This window comes from Lampetra planeri, chromosome 32 (assembly GCF_965212315.1).
Source record: "Lampetra planeri chromosome 32, kcLamPlan1.2.h2, whole genome shotgun sequence".
Lineage (NCBI taxonomy): Eukaryota > Metazoa > Chordata > Hyperoartia > Petromyzontiformes > Petromyzontidae > Lampetra > Lampetra planeri.
The window spans coordinates 10,707,161-10,731,055 of NC_136138.1; the positions used below are offsets into that span (position 1 = coordinate 10,707,161).

General features: G+C 44.0%; 1 protein-coding gene across 2 annotated transcripts in view; it reads left to right on the top strand.

Moving 5' to 3' along the window:
- The first annotated feature begins 6,901 nt into the window (after nt 1-6,901).
- The window catches only part of LOC144729456 (disintegrin and metalloproteinase domain-containing protein 9-like), a 41,091-nt gene continuing 24,097 nt past the window's right edge, over nt 6,902-23,895 (top strand). For both annotated transcript variants that reach the window (XM_078609763.1, XM_078609764.1), the window contains exons 1-7: nt 6,902-7,440; nt 15,074-15,198; nt 15,731-15,807; nt 16,399-16,465; nt 20,040-20,116; nt 21,725-21,959; nt 22,562-22,627. In XM_078609763.1, the coding sequence (XP_078465889.1) occupies nt 7,275-7,440; nt 15,074-15,198; nt 15,731-15,807; nt 16,399-16,465; nt 20,040-20,116; nt 21,725-21,959; nt 22,562-22,627 (813 nt within the window). In that variant the 5' untranslated portion in view covers nt 6,902-7,274. The remainder of the gene's footprint in view (nt 7,441-15,073; nt 15,199-15,730; nt 15,808-16,398; nt 16,466-20,039; nt 20,117-21,724; nt 21,960-22,561; nt 22,628-23,895) is intronic.

Here is a 23,895-nt window from a genome sequence, read left to right on the forward strand (position 1 = left end):
ATGGTGAGTTAATTTTAAGTTGGGAATATACATATATTTTATTTTTTAAGTTCCTTCAGTTAAATAAATAACTGATTTAAATTCTCTCATCCTGCCTGCAAGTCCTTGAAGTATTGCAAATGCGTCAGCTGATTTCCAATCACCGCTGCGATAAGTCAACTTGAACCTATACAAATGGCACGTTTAACCTCATGGGTGTAGCTGAACAAACGTATATAAGGCACTGAAGAGGCACTGCTTTTGGAACACTGAAGCCCATTACTTCAGATTTAGTAGTGGGACAACGCTGACGATGCAAGGCGTATTCAAGAAGTTCAACATACATACAATGTGTGGAGATCTCACTAAAGTGATCGCGCTTGTAATGGAAGCTTGATGCTTTTAGTGGGGTATCTGTACATGAAAAAAAGAAATGAACACGCATCATATTTGATGTCAAATACGTTAATAACAACGTATCGTGCAGTTTAAACATTCATGCAACTATATTTAGGAAAACGTATTTTTAATTGTCAAGTAACAAAAACATGACAGCACAATAATCTAAATTAAAAGACACTACCGTACTGTTATCAGATCTCTCTAAACTAAATATCAATACGACATCAACTATATAATTCCATCACAATGACACAAATCTATTAAAAACGGTATTTCCACCTGCTTATTAATCACACAAAATAACATATACAATACCGTACGAAGAAATATAACGCCGCTCCTTTTATTTATTTAGCGCACGATAGTTTATCTTCATTCATAACCAGATCGGTGAATTATTTGTGGTGTTTTCTGGTCCATGGGTAAAAGAAAAAGACCTTGCGCATCCAGAGACGACAATATCCCGCTGCAGCAGGTATACAGTACCCGGTACGAGCAGCTCCAGCCAGATCTGTCCGCAATTTTCCGGATGCCACAGGTGTACAATGCAATATAGTGGGGTCTATTCATGTGTCACAGATGAACGCACGATAGACACAATATATATAAACTCCAGCCACTGTGCAGGTGTTGGACTTTGCGAGAAGAGGAGAGCAGAGGAAAAGCTTTTGGCTGGCACGAGAGCAACTTTTATTTTTGTGCTGTGGTCAGCATCATTTATAGGTGAGCTTGAGGGCACCAAGTGCTTTGCAATGTGTGCGTCTTCATATGAATGTAAAGTAGCTGGAATATCAATCATAAGCGAAATGTACATTTTTTCTTTAATTATGTTACGGTATAAATAAAGACACACACACACGTTGTTTTCAAAGTGATTTTTTGTCCCAATTGATTTAGATGATACAACGTGTAAAGGATTATGATTTGCATTCATTGATAGCTTAAATGCTACCAAATTTCAAAGTGCTCAAATGTAATGTGTGCTAAATATAACTTGTGGAATCTTTGTATAGCAGATTAAAGCCCATTCATAATAATTAAATGCAATGTAATGATGAAAATATTGCAAGAGTAACAATTCCATTTTTTTTTATTACAGGTCGTTTTGTTCTTCAACAAAAAAGAAAACCCCTCCTGTGCATACCGTTGGCACCGTGTGTCAACGTAAAATGTTGTGCACAGTTTTCCTTGCGTCAACGTTGCTCATCAGCCTAACGGAGACCTCCGGGGCGGTTATCAAGCCAGGGTCCAGCCAAGCAGATGGCGAGGTGCCCAGCAGAAGACGTCTTCTCTCTGTGGTCCCGCGATCTCCTCAACTCATCCAGAGCCACATGTGGCCACTTATCTGCGCCATTGTGTCTTCCAGTGTTCAAATGGAAGATCTCAAGCGTTTAGCTCGAGCCACGATGAGGCAGGCAACTGCTCCGATTTCTCCATTAAATGCCGCCGCTCTTTCAGCTGAACTCTTGAAGTGGGCATCGGCTCACAAGGACATCACCATTCACCTCGACTTGATGAATGTATTGGACGCAAAGTCAAGGCTCTATATGTTCTACATCAGAGAATTGTGTCAGCTCGATGATGCAGTCTCTCAAAGGCACAATGGGCGTGGTGATGTTGGTGGCATTGATGCAAGCACTGGACGTGCAATTGGTGATGAAGGTCGTGGCAAATTGAGGATGCGAAGAAGGACCCGTGGCATTCGGGCCGCGCGAGACTGTGCAGGTCACAATGAAGGCGCAACGGGAGGTGGAATCGGTGGAGGCCTCGGCAGCTTGAAGATGAGAAGGACCCGAAATGCACGACCCGCACATGTGCATCACCGAGGGCCGACCATCTCGTTGTCCCTGGACGTTCCGACGCGAGTCTACGGCATCCTCAATGACTTGGCAAGGGCTGCCCATAGCCAGCGAGCACAAGCTGCTTCCAACGCGAAAATTATGGCGAGGGTTGGCAGGAAAAAATAAAAAAAATAATGAATTTTGGTTCAGGTCAATTGAAGGGTGTCCAAAAAATAGTCTCTTGTTGAAAGTGAGCGATTTATCTGGATGAAAAAGTGATTTGTTAATTTAATTATGTTGCCATTTGTGACGAGTTGATATGTTAAAACAAAGTATCAAAAGTGGATTGTAATGTCTGGTTTCCAGGATACCCTCTCCATTGTCCAGAGAGTACCTCCTTGCACTGTAATAAGACACCAAAGTCAAGTTCTATGTGTAACAAGAATACAGCGGAACCTGCATACCGCCCAACCATACCGATTTAAGAGGTAGGCTGCCAAATTTTAAACCCTTTTACCGAAAAATAACTGTCCAAACTAATCATACCACTGTGTTAAAAAATATTATTTATCTGACAATTTTTGCTTTAAATATCAGCATGCAGAAAATGGGTTTAAAAATGGGTAGTCTACCTCTTACATCGGTCGAGTTAGGAAATGTGATGTCATGGTGACAGGGTCTTGTCCATGCTTTATGAACGATGCACGCAATGGTTATGTATGTATTCTGAAATAAATGGTGGCTGGTATAACCTGCTTAAAGAAGAACCATGCTAGGGGTAGTCATAGTGTGTTTAACACGTAGGCTTTCGCGACCAATATTATTCATAATATAGGTTTTTGGGTCAGATCGCGTTATTTATAAATGTGTCGTAACCCTCCACCACCCGACACGGCCAAACAGTAAAAAAATGTGTCACGTTTTTCAAAGGCTAAAGAAGTGAATTATTTTGTCCTTTGAAAAACGTGACACATTTTTTTACTATTTGGCCGTGTCGGGTGGTGGAGGGTTACGACACATTTATAAATAACACGATCTGACCCAAAAACCTATATTATGAGTAGTCATAGTGTGTTTAAATACTCTTTTAACGAGTCACACAAAACCAATTATGTTGAAGCCCTACTTTTATGCGCTTGCCATTAAAGTATTTAAATGATGGTATTGGTTTAATTCAGGGGCTATTGCAATGATTGATGGTACTGTATGCACCAAAAAATAAAGTGATGTGCATTACATTGTGTGACTGTGGTTATTATTTCCTACTTAAGGGTTTGAAGTAACTTCTCGAGGCTGTATGCAATGGAGTACATTACATAACACACCTAATAACTTACAGCCCTTTGTTATTCCATCACTCGATAAAGACCTCCCCATGCCATATTAGTCAAATGGTTGCCTAGGACCGATTCAGACATCACTCACCAAGAATATTATCTGTCATCAGGAATTGAATTCAACTCGACAAGTTTACTGTGCAGTGCGCTAACCACTGCATCCTGTTTATCGTACATTTAATACTACGCCTTCACATTATAACCACATCCATGAGAACAAAAATCTACTCTACATTTTTTCTATTGTTTTACTACCTTTGAACAAATGATTACGCCTGTATTAAGACATTACCACACTAAAACGACACTCAACTTTAACCCATTTAACCGCGTCTCCTATTATCCCTAGCAGTCGTTGGGGCCACGAAAACTATATCATTAGGCCTATTTCTTCTTACTATCTGCAAGTTACCCGATTTTTATAATTTAATATTTTGTTGTAAAAGTTGCTGAGCAGAGGCCCAAAGACCTAAAACCCATAGCGGTCGACATCTCAGAAACCAATGATGGTGACTGGCTAAGTTACGAACAGCTGTGATCAAAACCCACCTAGATTTAATACCAAAACAAAGATACCAGTTTGTCAATCCTCCCACAGCCCTCTTTTGTCTGGGAACCTCAACGAGGCATCAACACGGGGCAAAGAATCCCTTTCGGATTCATAAAGTAGCTCAAGCTGTGGTGGTTATGGTACCTGCCCAGGTGATCTCAATCTTTATCATTAATTTATTATTTTATGAGCTAATATCTTCCTCAATAAAGAAGGCATCGGCACACATTTCAACAGACAATAAAGATACGTCTTTGACAAATTGCACCCTAAAGTGGGAGTAAAATCACGAATGACCCTGCAGACAATAGGATGTTGCGATAATGATTACAGCTCAAGGGGAGAAATTTGTAAGCTGTCAGATTAGCACTGTGAACTGCAGAGGGCGGTGTAAGGCCGGTATGGGTGAAACACAATTTGTTTTTACTGTACAGTGATAATGCAATGTGACTAAGCACAAACTTTTGCATATCAGTGCCGTGTGTGCTTGCTTTGTGGCTTGCTGTCTTGTTCAGGCTAATTGAAAAAAGAGGGTCTCTGTCAAATATTGTGACAACTTTACAAAAGAGACACCACAAATTAAAATGATTGGGTTTTGGTTTAATGCCTCAACTGCCAATTAGTGAATTGGGCCGTTCTCGCAATTCTATAAAGCATGATACATTAACGTCGCATCACTATACATATACATTGCGCTGAGGAATAACGTGGCAATGGGTTACACAGCCAATGCAATTGTGTGATGTTTGAGGAGGAATTGAATTGATGACGTCAACTCCGTGGGTGAGGCCAAGGGGTCAGGGCTCGTCGGAGGCGATCACGTGGTGGGTTAGAACTCACTTGCGGTGCCAGACTAGAGGATTCCCCCCCCCTCCCCCAACAGGTAACAAACACGTGTTTTTAATGGGGTTTTTGTGTGTTGCAGGATAGTGTTTCGATAAAAGTCACTTTTAGAGTATTGTGGCTCAGGCTACACTATCATTTAGAGAAAGAGAAGATATATATCGGAATCAGAATATTTATGTATATCCATAACAAGTTGGTTTTTTGGGGGGGGTTTAAGGGCCGTCCATAAATGACGTCACGCGATTTTAGACGAATTTTGACCCCCCCCCCCTCGTCACACGGCGTCACAAAAAGTCAGACCCCCCTCAAATATGACGTCACAAAGCTCTCCCCCCCCCCCCCCCAAAAAAAAAATCAAACATGCTTCAAATCGCTTTAAACTATTGTCATTGTAGTGCGTATTTAATGTGGCGCTGCACTCTGATGTAGGAAAAAACATTAAAAAGTCTATTTAATTAAGTAGAACGTGTTGTCTATATTTATTTAAAGTTGCCCGTTTTGATGTGACGTCACATCTCTCAAACCCCCCTTCTCGTCACACATCGTCACCAATGTCTGAACCCCCCCCCAGGTACGTGACGTCATTTATGGACGGCCCCTTAGATTGCTTAAATGTGTCGTTAAACCCGCCACCACCCGACACAGCCAATTAGTAAGTTTTGTCACGTAAACAAAACATGCCAATTAGTTGCTAGTTCAGCACACCGGCGTGTCGGAGAGTGAACCCACAAATGTAGTAATACTGGAGGGGTACCCTGAGCTATAAAGCTGTTGTTCATCGAAGTCCATAATTGCAAGCAATTGAAATAAACTACATATAGGACACGATAGAAGAAGTTAAAAAGGCAGAAACGTTGGGATAAAAAATATGTACTCCTATAAGCTCGCCAAACAATTAAAGACATCTTGTTGGGAGGGAAATGAATGAAAAACACATGTACACCGGTGGTAGTTAATTTAATTATCAATATTACTAAATAAATAGGTGGATGAGATCAGGTTAAGAAAACTAATTCATTATAATGATGGAACTAAATAAAATTTAACTACTGAAGCTTGGCTCTGCATCTCAGAGCCATGGTCATTCGTGTGCTTGAAATGTTGTCTGCATTATAAAATAGCTGTTTTCATTTCCAATGTACCTTACTTATTTATGCCATCTGAATTTCTATTATAAAAACACGTGGCATGCAACATTTTCCCACAAATCACCTTCGTAAATGTAAAATTAAAGAAGACAAGCCACATTAATGCGATTGTGGCCACGCATGCCAAACACTACGACTATTTACCATCCGAGGAAGAACACCAAAACCCACACCAAACCCATTCCGGAGGCCCTCTCGGCGTGGCTGATAGACCTCGACAATTGGGCGGTTGGCTCCTGACAACCCGACGAAATAAATGAAACTGAACTGAAATGAAACTGACTGAACACAATGACAATTTACGCAACAACAACAACATCAATAGGTACACCACACACACACCCCACGAGAGAAAGAAAGTGCATTTAATTCTAGATTTGAAGCTTTCGTGACTGCAAGGATTCATACCAGAGGTGGGACAAAGTCATTGTTATGCAAGTCCAAGTCGAGTCGCAAGTCATCAAATTCATGACTCGAGTCTGACTCGAGTCCAAGTCACATGACTCGAGTCCACACCTCTGATTCATACTATTCGTTTTTTTTCGGTAAAGTCACGTAGATAAAAAGAAAAACAAATAATAGAAGCAAAATGCTATTACTTATTATTTTATTTCTATTATTATTTCTAATAAAAATAATAGAAATAATAACAAACAAAAAATAGTATTTATTATTTTATTTCTATTATTTCTATTATTTTTATAATATTATTTGTTATGTTATTTCTATTATTATTTTTAATTATGTATTTATATGTTTACCTACGTGACTTTACCGAAAAAAAACCCAAGAGTAAAGTGCATTTAGAGGATTTTCTACCCTCTGATCTCACAACAGAGCGTGGGACACGGGGGTTCATGCAGCCCATTCCAGTCGAGCCACATGCAGCATTAGCAGCAGCAGCAGGAGGAGTGGGTGGCCGAGGAAGCGTCACCATCAAACACCTCAACTCGGGCCACAGATATTCACGACGCCACAATCGCCTCCAACGATGTCGTTTATTGCCGCCACCGAAGTCTATCGATCTTCACACCACGTATAGCCGAGCTAAAGGCGAGGTGTACCTGTCTGTACACCACTGTGTGTGTGTCTGTGTGCGCGACATACCGTGGGCTACACAAATCAGCACCGTGGTGGTGGTGTTGTTGTTAGTACAGCGACAGTGTCGTCAATCACAGCTTTGTCTCTCGCGGACACATCGGCGGTGCTGCCCATCAGCGAGGCTGTGAAGATGCCCGTGGCACCGGGAGGTGGACGGGGAGGGCATGAGACGTCTTGGACCGTGGCGGGTGATGTGCCGGGCGTCTTGCGGTCTTCCTTGAGGCTGTGGAAGCGGCGTGTCGGTGTCTCTGTGCTGCTGGTGGCGTTCGTCTGCCAGGGACCTGTCCTCGCTAAAGGTACTGCAGTCATCATGACAACCACCACCACCATCATCATCAGCTTTGATCTACTCATTATTACAGTACAGCACTTTCTGTCTGGTCGTGTCTGCACGACAAACAATTCAATGTATTAATGATGCAGCCAATTTTTTAAAATTCCACTGCTGGATGAAGGTCTCCCCAAAGCCGTGTCTGCCAAGGGGGTGGGAGGTTGTTATGACCATACTTCACCAGCTTGGTCAATGCGGGTTACTTCACGTGTCAGACGCCACCGATGACAATCTTGGCCCTCCACGGCCACCTTTCTCACTCGCACCGCTCTCACATATTTGACATCCGTCAGCCCGGGGGGGGGGGGGGGGGCTATATCCACTGCTGGCTGAGGGGCACCTCCAGCGATCACGATCCCAAAGCTGTGAAGCAAACCATTCAGCAGCCGATTTCGTCGCTCCATCTCCCGCAGCGGCAGTCATCTCGGGCCTATTTCCCCTTTATTTACGGTGCCGTCGATGTCAACCTTAACCACGGCTGCTGTTCATCGAATCGAGCGACGTGGTCATGCGTTCTCTTGCCCACTTGGTAAACCCAGTCGTAATGCCCGATAGACGACCGTGTTATTACTAAGCACTGTGCTGGTGTTAATAGTCCACCAAAGCTGCTAGTCTCAGACCAAAGCACAGCCAATGTATGTTGGAGCAGAAGTGACTTGAGCACTTTCTTCATTCACGATTTCGCAAAATCCGTGTTCCTAATTGCCTCGTGGATTGTTAATTGCCCAGTGTCGTTAAGGCATTCCCAATTACCCCACTAATCGTGATTCCTCATTACACAGACAGTCTCGTGCCTGGCGACAAAACCTTTTAATTATTTAGTGAGCAGCTGCTGCGAGAAAATATGGAACATGATGAAACCTCTACAGTGTTAACTGCAGTGTGAGTAACATCTGCTGAGACAATTGGTGCCTGCTTGATTGGTAAGGGTCATGGCATTAAATCCCCGTCTGGCCAAGCGAATGGGGGAAAGCCGTAGTCCAGCGAACTGAAAAGTCTGTCTGGGTTAGCTGCAAAACTAATAAAACCCTTTGTAACAACAACAAACCCTGTGTATATGTGTTACGTGTATCAGTGTGTTGGGCTTTCTGTAATAACATTACACACTGTCTCAGCAGATGTTCTGTATATTCTAAATAGAGGACTTATTGTACAGTGTGTCCTGTTATAATTCCTTTTTCACCCTGGAATTGTGGCCATGCGACCCAAACTATGGACCATTTAGTAAGCCACGATCGAATGCGCTTCTTCAACGGAGGAACAGCAAAACTATGCGAACTTTCTCCTGAAGCCCTCTCGTGGCTAACAGACATCGACATTGGAGTTTAGTTCCTGAACATATTGCCATACGCATGAATAGAATGTCACTGTTATCCATCACGCTAAGATTTTGGTAGACATTTTTTACTCAAATGCACAGCTGAGGTGTTGGGGGAAAATAACCCAAATGTACGAAATGGTCACAGAATAAATGTGGGTGGTGCCTCACCTGGATTTTTTAAAATTGAATTTGTTGATATAAAAAGACGTTAAAATGGCTGTTTCAGAGTTTTAAAAGGGGCTTAATATAAACAATGTTAATTTTGAAATTCTGCATTGATTATATCCAACCTCCCAACATGATTGTAACCGAATTGATAAAAAAAATAATTATAATATGGCAATGTCGCCTGAAAGCCACCAATGGCCGCAGTGGTGAAAAGCTGAAATTCACTTTGGACCTGGCGTGTGATGGCCCAACTCCAGCACCCAGCTTACCAGACAAATGCCTGGATGGTCAGTATTTTTGTTCAAACCTGCTGGGTAAGACATTACGGGGATGGCTAACTGTTGTAATATTTTACAGATACAATATCTAATTTCAGTCCTTTTAAAATCCACTGCAGGATGAAAACCTTTTCATGCCGTGTTAGTCATGGGCTGTGTTTGACCATACTTCACCACGCTGGTCAGTGTGGGTTCGTGAAGGGTGAACCCAGGGCCAATTCAGATATTACTCCTAATTAATGTTAGCTGTGGCCAGGAATCTAACTCTCAAGGCTCTAGGTTTAATGTGTCATGTGCGAATCACTTGCCACCACCACCCCAGCCCTTTCACATACTATGCTATTGAGCATACACTGTGTGTATTACAGTGGCTCTGCATTTTATAGCACTTGCACTACATCCAGGTGCAATAGTTTTAAGGGGGACTGGGAGTCTGTTTGGAATGTGTGTAGTCAGATGGCATTAAGGACCAGTGTAAGAGGTAATTGGGTAATGTGGTCAGAGCTCCACCTTACTTTATTGCCAGAGTCCCATGAACGATCATATCGCTGTATTTTATCTTTAAATCCGTCTCTGATATCAGGGAGATGGAAAAACACGTTCTCAATAATAAACTAGATGTAAATTTGTGCTTGGCAAAAGAACCTTCATGTCCTTTTATTTAGACTGTTTTGCAAAGGAATGGAAGAACAACCCATGAGTCTAGGCACACATTTTCTTCAGTAAATTTCTAGTATGGTTACATATTTTTGTTATTTTGAACCCCTGATTTTATTCCGATTTTTGCTATCGATGTCATGTCGTGAAAGCAGTGTAACTGGTTACGTGCCTAGGCTTGCCCATGAATCCAGATGTTACAAAGCTACCTCTGAGATAATTTTAAGTGACCTCTGGTTCACATTTTAGGGAATCAGAAACTTCCCGACCACTGCATTCAAGTGATGTTCATTACATGACATTAAAACTCATGCTTTACATTTCTTACAGCTAATATTTTAGCCACGTAAAATGGAGAACCATTTTGGACCGATTTTGACATACAGCATCTCATCAGCAGAGTCAGTCCTGCTTGAACCAATGTTGGTGAACTTCCAGATGTTTAGAGGCATGGGGCCCTTAACATCTGGAACTACCAGAGAGTTCATAGGTTGTGTAAATCATTTATTTTGATGTGGAGATACGACATTTATGAAGAGGACATCTGCCTATCTATATCTGCCTATCTATAGTGTATGGTAGTGTCGTTGTAAGACAGCTGATGGGCAGATACTTAAATGCAGTATTGCCAACAATACAATACAGTACTTTACTGTATTAGTGCAGTGTATGTTGATAGAATGTGAATTTACAAACACAACTGTCATATATTTACTGTACTATACATTCAATAAATGTGTTTCCTGGCCGCAATGGCATTATGGGTTTTTTTTGTCTCGTGAACCGAATATTACGGAAAATTACCTGGGGGGAATTAAGAGTGGCCAAGTACACAGTCGAAAGACTTGTCTTTGTTGGCTAACGCGTGGCACACAGGCGGCATCTCTGGCAAGGGGAAGGTGTCACACTTATGTTGCAGTCTTTGTACCAGGGTATTGGCTAAAAAATGTTGAAGCCAGGGAAAATAAGAATAATAGTCATGATAGTATTCATTGCTTTTGCATTCAGGCTCAATTCAGTCTCCAGACTATGCAAATTATTTTATCTTAAGGTCTTTGATAATGTATTATATATAAATATATATTATAGCTCACTGAGCTATAAACTTTTCAACTTAAGTTTGTTTCCTTAACCACGTCTAGCAATCAGTGTTGAGTGATAGCTGAACCAGTCCTGGGCCACCCCCCTGTCACCAGTCCATACTGACAGCGTGGTGAAGTATGGTCAAACAACCCTGATGACCAACACGGTGCGGGTAGGCCTTCATCCAGCAGTTCATTGACAATAGGAGAAAACATATTTACTATTAAATTACTTGAGTACTATTACTGTTTGTCCTCTTTGCAGACAGCACATTTTTGTAATGTATCTCAGGATTTACTGGGTGACTGCAGGAATTGATCCACAAGCTTGGCTCACACTGGACCAGTGGTGGCACGTTCATTGGCTGTTAGATTATTTGCCTTTGGAATAAGGCCAACTTGCAATACAGTATAAGAAAGTAAATAAAGAAACCATTGAATAATAAAGTAAGTTGCCCTCCTTGAGACATGCAATATTTTAAAAGCACACAGGAAACGCATCTTCTTGAGTAAGCGAAGTAAGAATTGTGTGCAAACAGTTTGAAATAACAATAAAGAGCTGATGTAAACCTCTTCCTATTTCATAATGCATTATCAAAGGAAGTTGGGAACGTGTTGACATGAAGCTCTGTGTGAGTTATACTTGTGGTTTGTCGGAGGCTCATGTGATATCTCGATGACTAATACTGTATATTGAACACTGCCTTAAAAGGAAACTTATAAAACAGGTGACATTTTCAGGCAATTACTGTTATTCATTGCACATACATGGAGAGGCCAAAAAATACGAAGTGGATAATTTGAGTTGGAGACTGAACTTAACACATTGGGGCCTGATGAGAACTACTGTGCAGTATATATATTAATGTTTTCCGATGACCCGGCAGTGTGAGTGACCAATGTGTTGAGATTTGTTTTATTACTTGTGCTTGTGCATCACTACCAACGCAGCATCACCACGTAATTTGTTTAACGCTCTTAGGTGCAGGGCAAACTTTGATTTCTCACATTTCTCAACTTTCGACTCTGTAGATTTTGGTCACAGAGTTGAATTTAATCCAGCAGCTTAGAAAACTGGGTTGGCATGCGTTTCACAATACAGTACAGTACCAGAGTACCCGCATTGAGTGAAGATAAATACTGGCACAGCTTGATGGATGGTTTTCCATACAGCATGAGTTATTTATTTAAGATAATGTATTGTGGAGATGGACGGATGGGGTCAGAGGTCAGAGCTCTGAGCCTGCACTGCCAAGCGCCTGGGTTGGGACATGGGCTCTTGATATCGCTGGCTTCTCAAGTGTAGCTGGTTGATGGACTTAGCCTGATCACCACTTATTACTTCTTTTTGAGATTTCCAAATGTTTTGTTTGTGCGTGTGTTGTGGCATGATAGCAATAGTACAATTGGACAAACAAATTGTGGGTAAAATGCCCAAAAAAATGTAAGCGAAAAATTGATGTACATAATGACACAAGCAATGTATATTACCGCATGGTAGGTCTTTTATATAAAGGTGGTCTGTACAATTTAACGTAAAAATATAACTACCATACAGCCCTTTCTCAAGTCACTGCTAGATGGTCAGGTCGACTCTGCCCAAGTCACAGAAGTTATTTGATCATACTTCACTACGCTGGTCAGTGCAGGTTTGGGGAATGGAGTTGCCAGGACCATATTCTTGGTTCTTTCGGTAAAGTCACGTAGAAGGGAAATAATACAATAATAAAAATAAAACATAATTAAATTAAATTCTCACGACGTTTCGGCCACAACGCAAGCAGCCGTCATCAGGTGAAGAACAGAGCTGTCGGAAAGACAGCGTCTGCTTGCGTTGTGGCCAAAACGTCGTGAGAATTTTATTTTATGTTTTATTTTTATTATTTTATTATTTCCCTTCTACGTGACTTTACCGAAAGAACCAAGAATATGAATCCCTGCTGTCACGAAAGCTTTAAATTGCCAGGACCAGTTCTGATATCATTTGCCACTCACGTTGGCCATGGTGAGGAATTGAACTCGGCCAGTGGCCGTGTTTATAGCGCAGTGTGCTAATTACCAGAGGTGTGACAAAGTCATTGTTATGCAAGTCCAAGTCGAGTCGCAAGTCATCAAATTCATGACTCGAGTCTGACTCGAGTCCAAGTCACATGACTCGAGTCCACATCTCATAGGTGGGACAAAGTCATTGTTATGCAAGTCCAAGTCGAGTCGCAAGTCATCAAATTCATGACTCGAGTCTGACTCGAGTCCAAGTCACATGACTCGAGTCCACACCTCTGCTAATTACTGCACCACCACTCCATCCCCATCCACGAAAATGTATGCTGAAAAATTATTGGCTTTTGGAAGTTCAATATCTGTTATAATCGCGAGCTTGTTCATGTTCATAAATATCCCAGAATAACATTTTAACTTCCCATAATATAATATACTTTAGTGCCTTCATAAAAAAACAACGCAGGGAAGTTATACAGTGGTATATAACAGACGTTAGTTAATACCAGTCTACTTGCATAACTCAGGTAAGTGCACATGCAGCATGTTCCACGTTATTGGCTTCTGTTATGAGATTTTCTACGGTTATTAACTTTAAATCTATAAGTAGCATCCCATGGGCTCTGAGAAAACATTTCCCGCCTCGTTCGCTTTGGATGTCCCTGTGTTGGGTCTTTCATTTGTATCCGTTCCCCTTCTAATTTCAAGTTTGTGTTGGAACGCCTTCGCCACACTTTACACGACTTGTGTGGTTTTTTTCGGGTTTCACCGCACGTTGTTGTTCATCACGATGTCACACCCAACGTTGCGTGCTCCACACATGCTCAGCACACTTCTTCGGGGAACTGAATTGTCCAGTTCCTGAAAAAGCGAAACATCGAACAATATGCGGAACAACACGAGTTACAGCCTGTAAAATGAGGACCTTTCACCGCCTAAAATGCAATAAAAAAAGTCTCCACCCACATCTCAAACACCGAATTCCTTAGAATCTGACTCATGGGATTTCAAATAGAGTTTACGTTTAAGATTTAGACAATTACTTGAGTTCACCCTTACATCCGGATTATTATCCGTTTAAAAAAAAGAGGGTTAAGAAAACTTGTCGGAGGAAAATGTGTCGGTATGGTTATGGTTGGCAACGACTGAGATTGAATCTTGAATTGCAGGAAAAAATGCTTTTCGCAGTGTTCATTTAGCAACACGTCAAATACTTCATAACAGCCCTTTGTGTTTGTGTGAACACAAGGTCACCTTTTCAAGAAAATTGTGTTAATTTGTTTTCTTGAAGACATGTTTCTGGGCATATTAAGTTTTGGTTCCTTGCAACTATTGTTCGTCGTAATTCATCATATAATTTGTGGCCCCTTTGTTCGGCGTTCCCACATCACGAGGCATGGGGATTGTTTCACCATACTTCGCTATTTTGGTCTGTGAAGGTTGGCAAATGGAGGGTGGGGCATGCTCAATAGAACTTCAGATAAAACCCACCACTGATTTTAGCGATGACCAGGAATCGAACCCGGGTTGCCTGGTTCAGATCGCAGCTTACGAACCACCACTCTGCCCCTCATAATGATTTCCTTACCTGTTTTTCACATCGCTAAAAAAAGTGGTTGCGTTAATGAATTGAGCATAACACATCACGCCGAATGACAAAGTGGAGGTGCTTTGTAAATAAGTAAATAACCGGAGTGGCACCGGGCACAAAGTGGCTTTTTATTTGTTATAAAGCCACAATGTGTAAGTACTGTACTTTGTGATATCGGAGCATGTTTGTGTGCATGCTTTGCCACAAGTACTTGTGGTTAATGCAGACTTGACGCCTTGCAAGAGGTAATCATTTGGTCCAGACCTATCATTTGTGGTCGCAATGAGGTAAAATTAAAAGCGCAGCCGTGCAATTACGTGCTCACCACTGCTGGTGGAAGGACCTCCATTAGAGGGGTGCTCCTTTGGAGGCTATTCTGGTCTACTGGTCAGACGTCTTGGAAGAGGTGGGACTACGTTCACTCTACGACCTGTGGAATGACAGTCCATCGGTTCGGACTCTCATCAATGCAAATCATCATCATCGTTGTTGTCTACACGCAGCTGAGGATGCGTTACGGATGGCAGACCCAGGGACTGACTCCTACGAGCCTCTGCGCTTCAGCCTGACGGAGCCGTACAGGCTGGATGGACGGCACAAGCGTGAGATCCAGCCCGCCAGCCCTGAGGTACGGCCACGCTCTTCGTTGGCTCACGTACCGCGTTGTCAAGTTTCACAGGGGTGGTAATACCTCCTCTGCTGCAAGTGTTTGGGGTAGTCAAAGCAGTTGGGGGTTGTGGGTAAAAGTGAAAGCCCCCATGGGAATTTGTTCTTATCACAGAACGCCACAGCATTCCTCCCAAGGTACGGCTTGTACGCTGTGTATTTCTCAACAAGCGTTTTGAGGCTGTTGCATTCATGAGCCTTTGCTGTCAACATGCTGTGTGTGTGGGGAGGGTGGTATGGTTGCTATGTCAATGCTGCAGTTTGTATGGGGTATCCTTGTGGGTAGTTTTACTTCAGGTACTGCAGTGGTGCAAACGCACCTCCGATTAGCTCGGTTGGCTACGTATGGTGCGAATTAAGTTCTACATGCATACATAGGTCTATGAAAAAGTGCTCTATATCTCATCGGATTCCTCGAGCTTGAATAAATATTCTGATTCTGATATTTAAGTACTGTACTGTGTTTGGACCGTGTGCTGCTTGGTGTCTTACAGGCAGTGCACCCAGACAGGGTACAGTACGTCGTGCGTGTGGATAACAAGGATTTCATTCTCAACCTCGAGCGGAACAGGTGATCACCGTCGTCATCGATGCATACATACAAAGACAAAGATTCCCCGTATAGCCTTAGCAGATCGTTTGTGGCAAGTGCTGTTAGCAAGCACTTATGAAGGCCGGCACAGCACACTAGGGAGTGGGTGGCCAGCACCACGCCCAGCCGCCTTTGTCTCCCCAGTGGCGATGTTTACAAAGCACACCAGTTACTCCTGTAAGACTGAGTCGACCTAGGCTCAGGACTGGTTTAGATAACAGTCAGTGATGTTGGTCATGAGTAGGAATCGAACTCTGTTTGCCAGATTAATAGCGCAGCAGACTAACCACTACACTACCACTCCCACATAGACACTACCGCTACCCACGTGTATATATATACACGTTGGAATATATATGTACACACAATAGCAACACATACCGTCTAATTTAAAGAGTAAAATAGCTTATTTAAAAGCCATGTTCAAATGTAAAATAGTGTGTTGTATTGTACAATGTGTAAGAGCAAAGTACTAGAGTACATTTTCATTGTTTGGTGCAATGCCTAACAACAAATGAACACGTATGTTTATTGGTTTAATCGTGTTACTATTTTGTGCGTGCGATGTAGGGACCTGCTACCCGCCCATTTAATAACAACCTACACAGGAAGAGCACACTCCTTTACAAATGTCACCGTAAGTTTTTTTTACATAACGCCCTCGTTTACCAGGATATTTAATATTCAGGATAATTTTCAAGCTATTGTCAATCCACTACTGGGAGTGGTGGGGGATTGGGGGGAGGGCAGGACCGGTTCAGATTATTGCTCGCCACTGACATTCAACTTGGCTGAGAATCAAACTTAGGTCGCTCGGTGCAGTGTGTAGTGAACTAACCACTGTGCCACCACTCTCTTCATTATTTAGCATTTGTGTGGTTGTTAATGTATATGCTCACAATCTGCAGAACATCTGTGGAATGGCTCTATGCGAAGCAGACTCTACTTGCGGCTTACACTGTGGCGAGATGTTAACTACCTCTCCCGGTATACAGGAGGTCGTGGGTTCACTCCTGACCCTGACGCCTGCTGCTGTATATTTGGAGTTTGTATGTTTCTCTTCCCGTGGTCGCGCGGATTTTTCTCCGGGTCCTTCGGTTTTTCCCTCCACATTTAGAAACATGCGTTTAGAGTATTTGACTGCTGTAAATGTCCACATGATAAGCCACTTTGTTGGGCTATGATTTGTGACCAGGTCGCTTCTGAAAAAGAGCTATATAGCTCAGTGGGCCTTACCTGGTAAAATAAAAATAGTGAAAAAAAGTTTTCGTTTTTGTATTCATGAGCAATGTGCAGGAGATTTCAGCTAAATCACGCACCACTCGTCTGTTTAGAGTCCAAGAGTCACCGATTAAAAAGGCTTGGCAGTGAAAAACAAACAAGGTCGTTAGATCTCAGTCGCATTTTTGGCTTGTTGCCACTTTGTCATTCGGCGTGATGTCCAGCATGCTGGGCGCTTCTTTGGGGAACTGGATTGAGAGACAGTTCCTGATGTCGCTGTCAGCATATGGAGCAGAACGTCAGACGTCGTGACGCAGTGTAGCCCTGAAGTGCGTCAAAGAGCGAAATGGCACAACCGAGAAAGCGAACTTCGTACCAGTATAGCTTAACATCGTTTCGAGCTGATGCGCATTTCAGTCAGCTGGAACTAAATTGTGCAGACTGGTACAAAGTGTTTCATGCCCTGATATATACAAAGGTAAAAATATATAAATTAAACCACCCTCGCACGCTCCCAGATCTTACACAAGGCTATCTGATCTTGCTGCCAGATTAAAAGAAAGGAAATGTTACCTACACAAGAGTTTAGTGGTCCATGCTCTTTCATTCATCGACTTGAAGGCAGTACAGCAAATGGGTGTCTAACATATATCTACAACCCACGTCTGTAATCTGAAAACAAATAAATTGATATCTGTAAAGATCAAAAGGTTAAATTGTTGGCACAGTGGTAGACAATTTCAACCGTGAGAGATGGAAACGGCTTTGGGAGGTCTTCGTCCAGCAGTGGACAGATCATGGCTAATGATAGTACAGTACATACGGTGCGAAAGAAGTTCAACATCCATATATATTGATACACAAGTATTTTAATTCAGCTTCGCTGTACATCTCCTTTGGCTGTACCTCTCTGAGAGGAATGATGTTATAATACCTGCTGTTCAATGAATATTGGTAGTGGTATGTTTGAGAGCAGTCACTTGCAGAAATCAGTACCGCCTACTGATACAGTCATATTCAGTTGGATGTTATACTGGTAGGAACCTCCTGGTTCCACCAGCCCACAGGGGATTATTGTGTCCGTCCGTTGTGCATCAAAAATGGGAGGGGTGGGGCTGGGTGGAGAGGGGAGGTGAGGGTGGGGAAGGGCTGGGTGGGGAGGGTGGAGCTGGGTGGGGAGGGGAGGGGCTGGGTGGGGAGGGTGGGGAGGGGCTGGGTGGGGAGGGTGGGGCTGGGTGGGGGGTTGGAGGGGTGGGGCTGGGTGGGGAGGGGAGGGGCTGGTCACCCCGTGGTGCCCTTATAAAACTCAACGTTTAACCTACTCACGCCGGCTTAAGCCCGCCCTCACAGTCGGGCATATTTGCGGAATACACCACGCCGCCGTTGACCCTGGCCATTGACCGAGCAACCCAACGTTCCTACCAGCTCCCTCCGCAGGAATGTGTTGGGAAAGGTCGGATTATCCCTTAGGGTCTTGCTGTTGTGGTAGGTTCGGTGTGTACACGGTATCACACAGTCTCAAGTAGCTGTAGTTTGGATTGTTTCACACACCCAGGAGCATGTATTGACGTAACTTTAACTGTACGCCTTCCTGACTAGTCAACCGAAATGACGGCTAACTTAAAATACTTTTCAAATATCTCAGATGTAAACATTTCTTAAAGTAAACTTGTCAAATGCTCAATGCATTTCTTTTCCTGGAGCAATGTTTTCCAGCTGTATTTGTTTAAGCACCCAAACCTGAACTTGTTTTAGGGTTCTGAAACTTATCAGTACAATGTGGCCGATTACACAAATTATGTTTGGTGGTAGTTGTACAACGTTCTAGGCAAGAAGCCGCCACATAGAGTGCAGTGCGGTGTGAGTGTTTTCCCATTCGTTTGCTTGGGGTCTTCCGCCCACTCCCGTTTACTCCCATATACTTTTCAATCATTAAAAATGTATTTGCCTGAGTTCTCAAAACAGGGCCATCCGACAGAAGTAGCCATCGTGGGAAGTAGACGGTGCAGGCCGTGAAATTTTTTCTAGCAGCGCCTTAAACCAATGCGCTTTACAACAATTGTACGCAATATAATAATGGTTAAAATAGAGTGGGGTTGTGAAAACAAGTTGTGGCGTAGTCATGGTGACAGTAAGGAGGACAGGTGGGAGTGGTTAAGGCGGGGTTGAGGTAGTGATGGGTAGGGGTAGTGATATGGGTTGCGGTAGTGATAAGGATAGTGATAGGGGTATTGATAGGGATTGGGGTAGTGATAGTGATAGGGGTAGTGATGGGGGTTGGTATAGTGATATGGGTTGCGGTAGTGATAAGGATAGTGATAGGGGTATTGATAGGGGTATTGATAGGGATTGGGGTAGTGATAGTGATAGGGGTAGTGATGGGGGTTGGTATAGTGATCTGGGTTGGGGTAGTGATATGGGTTGGGGTATTGATAGGGGTATTGATAGGGATTGGGGTAGTGGTCTGGCTTGGGGTAGTGATATGGGTTGGGGTAGTGATATGGATTGGGGTAGTGATAGTGATAGGGGTTGGTGTAGTTGTCTGGGTTGGGGTAGTGATCTGGGTTGGGGTAGTGATAGGGGTAGTGATATGGGTTGGGGTAGTGATAGGGGTAGTGATATGGGTTGGGGTAGTGATAGGGGTAGTGATAGGGGTATTGATAGGGGTAATGATAGGGGTTGGTGTAGTGATCGGGGTAGTGATAGGGGTATTGATAGGGGTATTCATAGGGGTAATTATAGTGGTAGGCCTGGTCATAGCTGGGGGGCGGGGTCAGGGAGTAGGAGAATGATGGACTCGGGGAAAAGAGATGGGGGTTGTTATAAGAGAGGAATAGAAGCAGTTTATTGAAGATGGAAAGCATCTGTCATCACAATGACATGAAATAAATAGGCTCACTGAGGCTTTCCTCAGTAAATAAAGAATTGTTTCTTTTCTTGTGGTCTTATAATAATGTGTTCTGTCTAAGCGCTTTTTGTGTTATCCACAGGCTCACTGCTACTACCATGGTGATATTGAAGGTGAATCGGGGTCAACTGCCAGTGTCAGCACTTGCTACGGGCTCAGGTAAAGATTTGTGTGACATTAATTACCTTTGTAATATTATTAATGATACACCTATTATCCAAGGTCCTGCAGTTGTATGTGTTTGGCTACACGGGAATACATTGAGAGTACCGAATTTATTATATAGGAGGTCGTGGGTTCAATGTATATTTGGAGTTTGCGTGTCTCTCTCCCCGGGTTTTCCCCTCCACATTTAGAATCAACGTGCATTTAGAGTATTTGGCTGCTATAAATGTCCACGTGATAAGCCACTTCGTTGAGCTATCGTTTGTGGCCAGGTCGCTTCTGAAAAAGAGCTATGAAGCTCAGTGGGGCTTACCTGGTAAAATAAAAACTCGTTTATTTTAGTTTGCTTAGTTTCCAAAGTCTGACAGGATCACCCGTATTGAGGGTGATTGTCTCATAGGCCAGATTACTTGCTCATGCCACTGCTGATGGAAGGGCCTCTCCACTTAGAGCGAGCTTCTAGAGAGTATTTGGCCTACTTTTCCACACCGGCTAGAAGCATCCGAGGTGGCGGGACTACTAACTGCGGTGCACCCATTTATTATTGCCGAAGTGGACAGAGGTGGTGGGAGCGGAATTAAGAAACCTGCACCGTTGTTTTGGGAGATCGCATCAAACCAGTGACCTGGATAGCAAGTCCCAGTGCCCTGACCATTTACACCACAGCGCAAACGTCCCTGCGTTAGTGTATTTTTCACGAATGTTTTTCGTTGCTGTCTTGTTTTCAATAATAAACAAAAAGAAACAGCGACGTCAAATGGTTTACGCTGTCGGCTTTAGTTTTTTGTTGTTGCTGGCAGGAACTGGCAACGGGGTCTTTTTTTCGTGAAAGCAAAATCGAAGTTGGCTGTTAAAAGGCAGCGCATTGCATTCTCTCATGCGAGCTGTTTTCAAGCGTGGATTTGGCAGCGCTGAAGCCATCACAGGGCAGCTGCCACGCTTCTTTCAGCACACAGAGAACTTTCTAGGATTCGATGATTGTCAAAGGTGGGCTGCATTAGGTGGTAGTTTTCAGGATTCTGACCGATGTGACATTGTATTTGCATATTTGGTCAATTAAATTAATAAAAGCACTTTTATATAAATATGAATATATTGAGTAAATAATAATAATAACACGTGACATGTCTACCCAGGAAATCATGTAAATAACTATGGCACTTGTTTGAAAGAATAATTATGGAAGGCAAGGAATGGAATGAGGCTGTTCACGGAGGAGACGGAGCAATGAAACTAGCTTTGAGTTCAGGTGCTACGAGAAATAGCACATTTTAAGATCATGAGAGATGGCGATGGCTTGGGGAGGCCTGTGATCAGAATGGATCGAACGTGGCTGATGTTGATGCCACATTGTGTCGTGTTGTAACGATGCGGCCGTCTGGAATGCTCTTCCGATATTAGGAAGCCACTGGAGCCTGAAGCCTAGATTGAAAAGAATTTATTTTGAACTGCTTTTTGTGTTTAATTTGTTGTCCTTCCCCCGCACCTCTGATTAGCATGGTTGGCTACGTACGGTGCGAAAGAAGTTAAACATACAAACGTACGCACACACACACACTGCGCTTCTGTTCACCTATGGCCAACCGCTCCCTCTGCGTGCAGGGGCCACTTCAGCGTGGGGGACGTGAGCTACGGGGTGGAGCCGTGGGGGGGGACTGGCGTGGCGGGGGAGAGGGTGGGGAGCCTCCACCGCGTCTTCCGTCTGAGCGACGCCTTCCCCGCCTCAAACTCCTCCTCCTCCGCTTGCGGCGTCGTCCACCCGTTGGAGCCCACGCTGCACCACGATCCGGCCCTGGAGCCGCTCGGGGGCCAGCAGCAGCAGCAGCTCCACATCCGGGTTCGTGGCGGCACCAGATGCCCACTCCGCTCCGCCGGCACGGCCATCCCCCAAGTTATGGGCTCGGTGACATCGCTGTGTCGGGGGAGGCCCTCGTCCGGCAGTGTTAACGTGGCGATGGCGCTTCGAGTGTCTGATTCGTGCCAGAATGGCGCCACACGTTTGTAAGAAAAAGTCACATTTTTATTTGACTTGGATTGACAAAGGGGGCTTTGTGTACAAATGCAAGGCGTTATAAGAAACGTGATGTCCATCTGTGAGTCAGACAGTCCGTCACAGCACTTGAGGACATATAGCTGTACAGGATAAAGTACTGCATCACACCGCCGATTGGAAGAAAACCAGGAGCCTGTGGTCTTCGATGATGACCTTTAACTTAGGTTAAAGGAATATGTGACCGAAAGTTTGGACGTGTGGGTGAAGGGCGAAATGTAACGAGGCAACGCAGTTTTGTTAATCAAGCATTGCAGTTTCAAAATAGCTTCACCCTCCCACCCATAAGTCCGGCTCGTACCGGCTCGTGCAGACGCGCGCGTGAACCAATCGGTATCTGAGCCGGTTTGAGGCTAACAGACGAATGGCGGGTTCCCCTCCCACCGCAGGTGCGCCGCGCCGTGCTGCCGGGAACGCGCTACGTGGAGCTGCTGCTCGTGGTGGACAACACCCTGGTGAGTCTCGCCGGCACACGCGCCCCGGGGGGGGCGGCCACACCATCGTCACAACAACGTTGCGGCAGGCGCGGTCGGTAGATGACTCTAGCCGTCGTCGACGTCGTCTCGATCACTCGACTAATTAGATAACATGACGGGAGGTGCTGTTCTGGGCTTGGTGATGTCATCGGCATTGTCGGCCACGTCACACTGGGTCTGGCTTGCAGGGAGGAGGGGGATTACTGCCTTCAGGATGAGAGATTACAGTTTTTGGTTAGTCGGCTTAATCGACTGATTTTCCCCGCTCGGTTGCACCTTATGAGTGTATGTAACGATTCCCATCTGGATTTTCGGAATATTACCCATTCATTGCAGAGCAGCAAAATGTATTGTTGCATTGTACTTTCTATGTCCCCGCCTCTGCCTTCGCCAACCCGCACTGACGAGCGTGGTGAATTATGGTCAAGCAACGCCCACGATCCGCATTGCAAGGGGAGGCCTTCATCCATCAGCTGATTGACAAAATTATCATACTTGCAGATGTTAACTTCCTTTGTGGACGTGTGTTATCCACCATCGTGCGGGGCCTGGGGCATTTAAACCTGTTTTACGCGGTGAATGTAATTGTGCATCTTCAGACGTTTAACGTCAACCTGCACACACACACACACAGCATCGTCTCCCAACAAGCCGTTTGTTTCTTTCACACACCGGGAGTCTAAATTTGGAGTGTGAACAAAGAGGGGGGCGGGTAATGCCAAGTTGGTGGCCGCTTAAAACCGATGGCGGTTTGCATTGCACCTTCCCTTAACACAGTACTTGTTAAATTATTATCCTCAAAGCCACTGCTGAGCTCTTTAAGTCTCCCAATAGCGGCCGCATTCATATGTAGATTGGGCAGTTAGCTTTTGAAAGCCCCTTTCATTGCTGTTCATGAAACGTGAGAACCCGAACTCTGTTAACCGTCAGATTGGTATTCTCTATCCACTGCTGGATGAAGGTCTCCCCGTGCCATCGCCATTTCTTACAGTTCTACGACGTCACAATCCATCTCACTTGTGCATGTGAGATAATCTCATTGCTGCATCTCCGCAGTGGCTTTCTTCTTGGATACGCTCCCTCCTTTTAAGCGTCGTTCTGTCACACTCTCTTGTTCGTTGGCTAGGAAACCTTCGAGTGATGTCTCCTACCCCAAGGCTACTTATCAATGCATCTGAGTTGTGTGTGTGTGTGTTCCTCACAGTGCGTCTCTTCCTCTCTCTCAGTGTCATTCGGGTTACTTATCT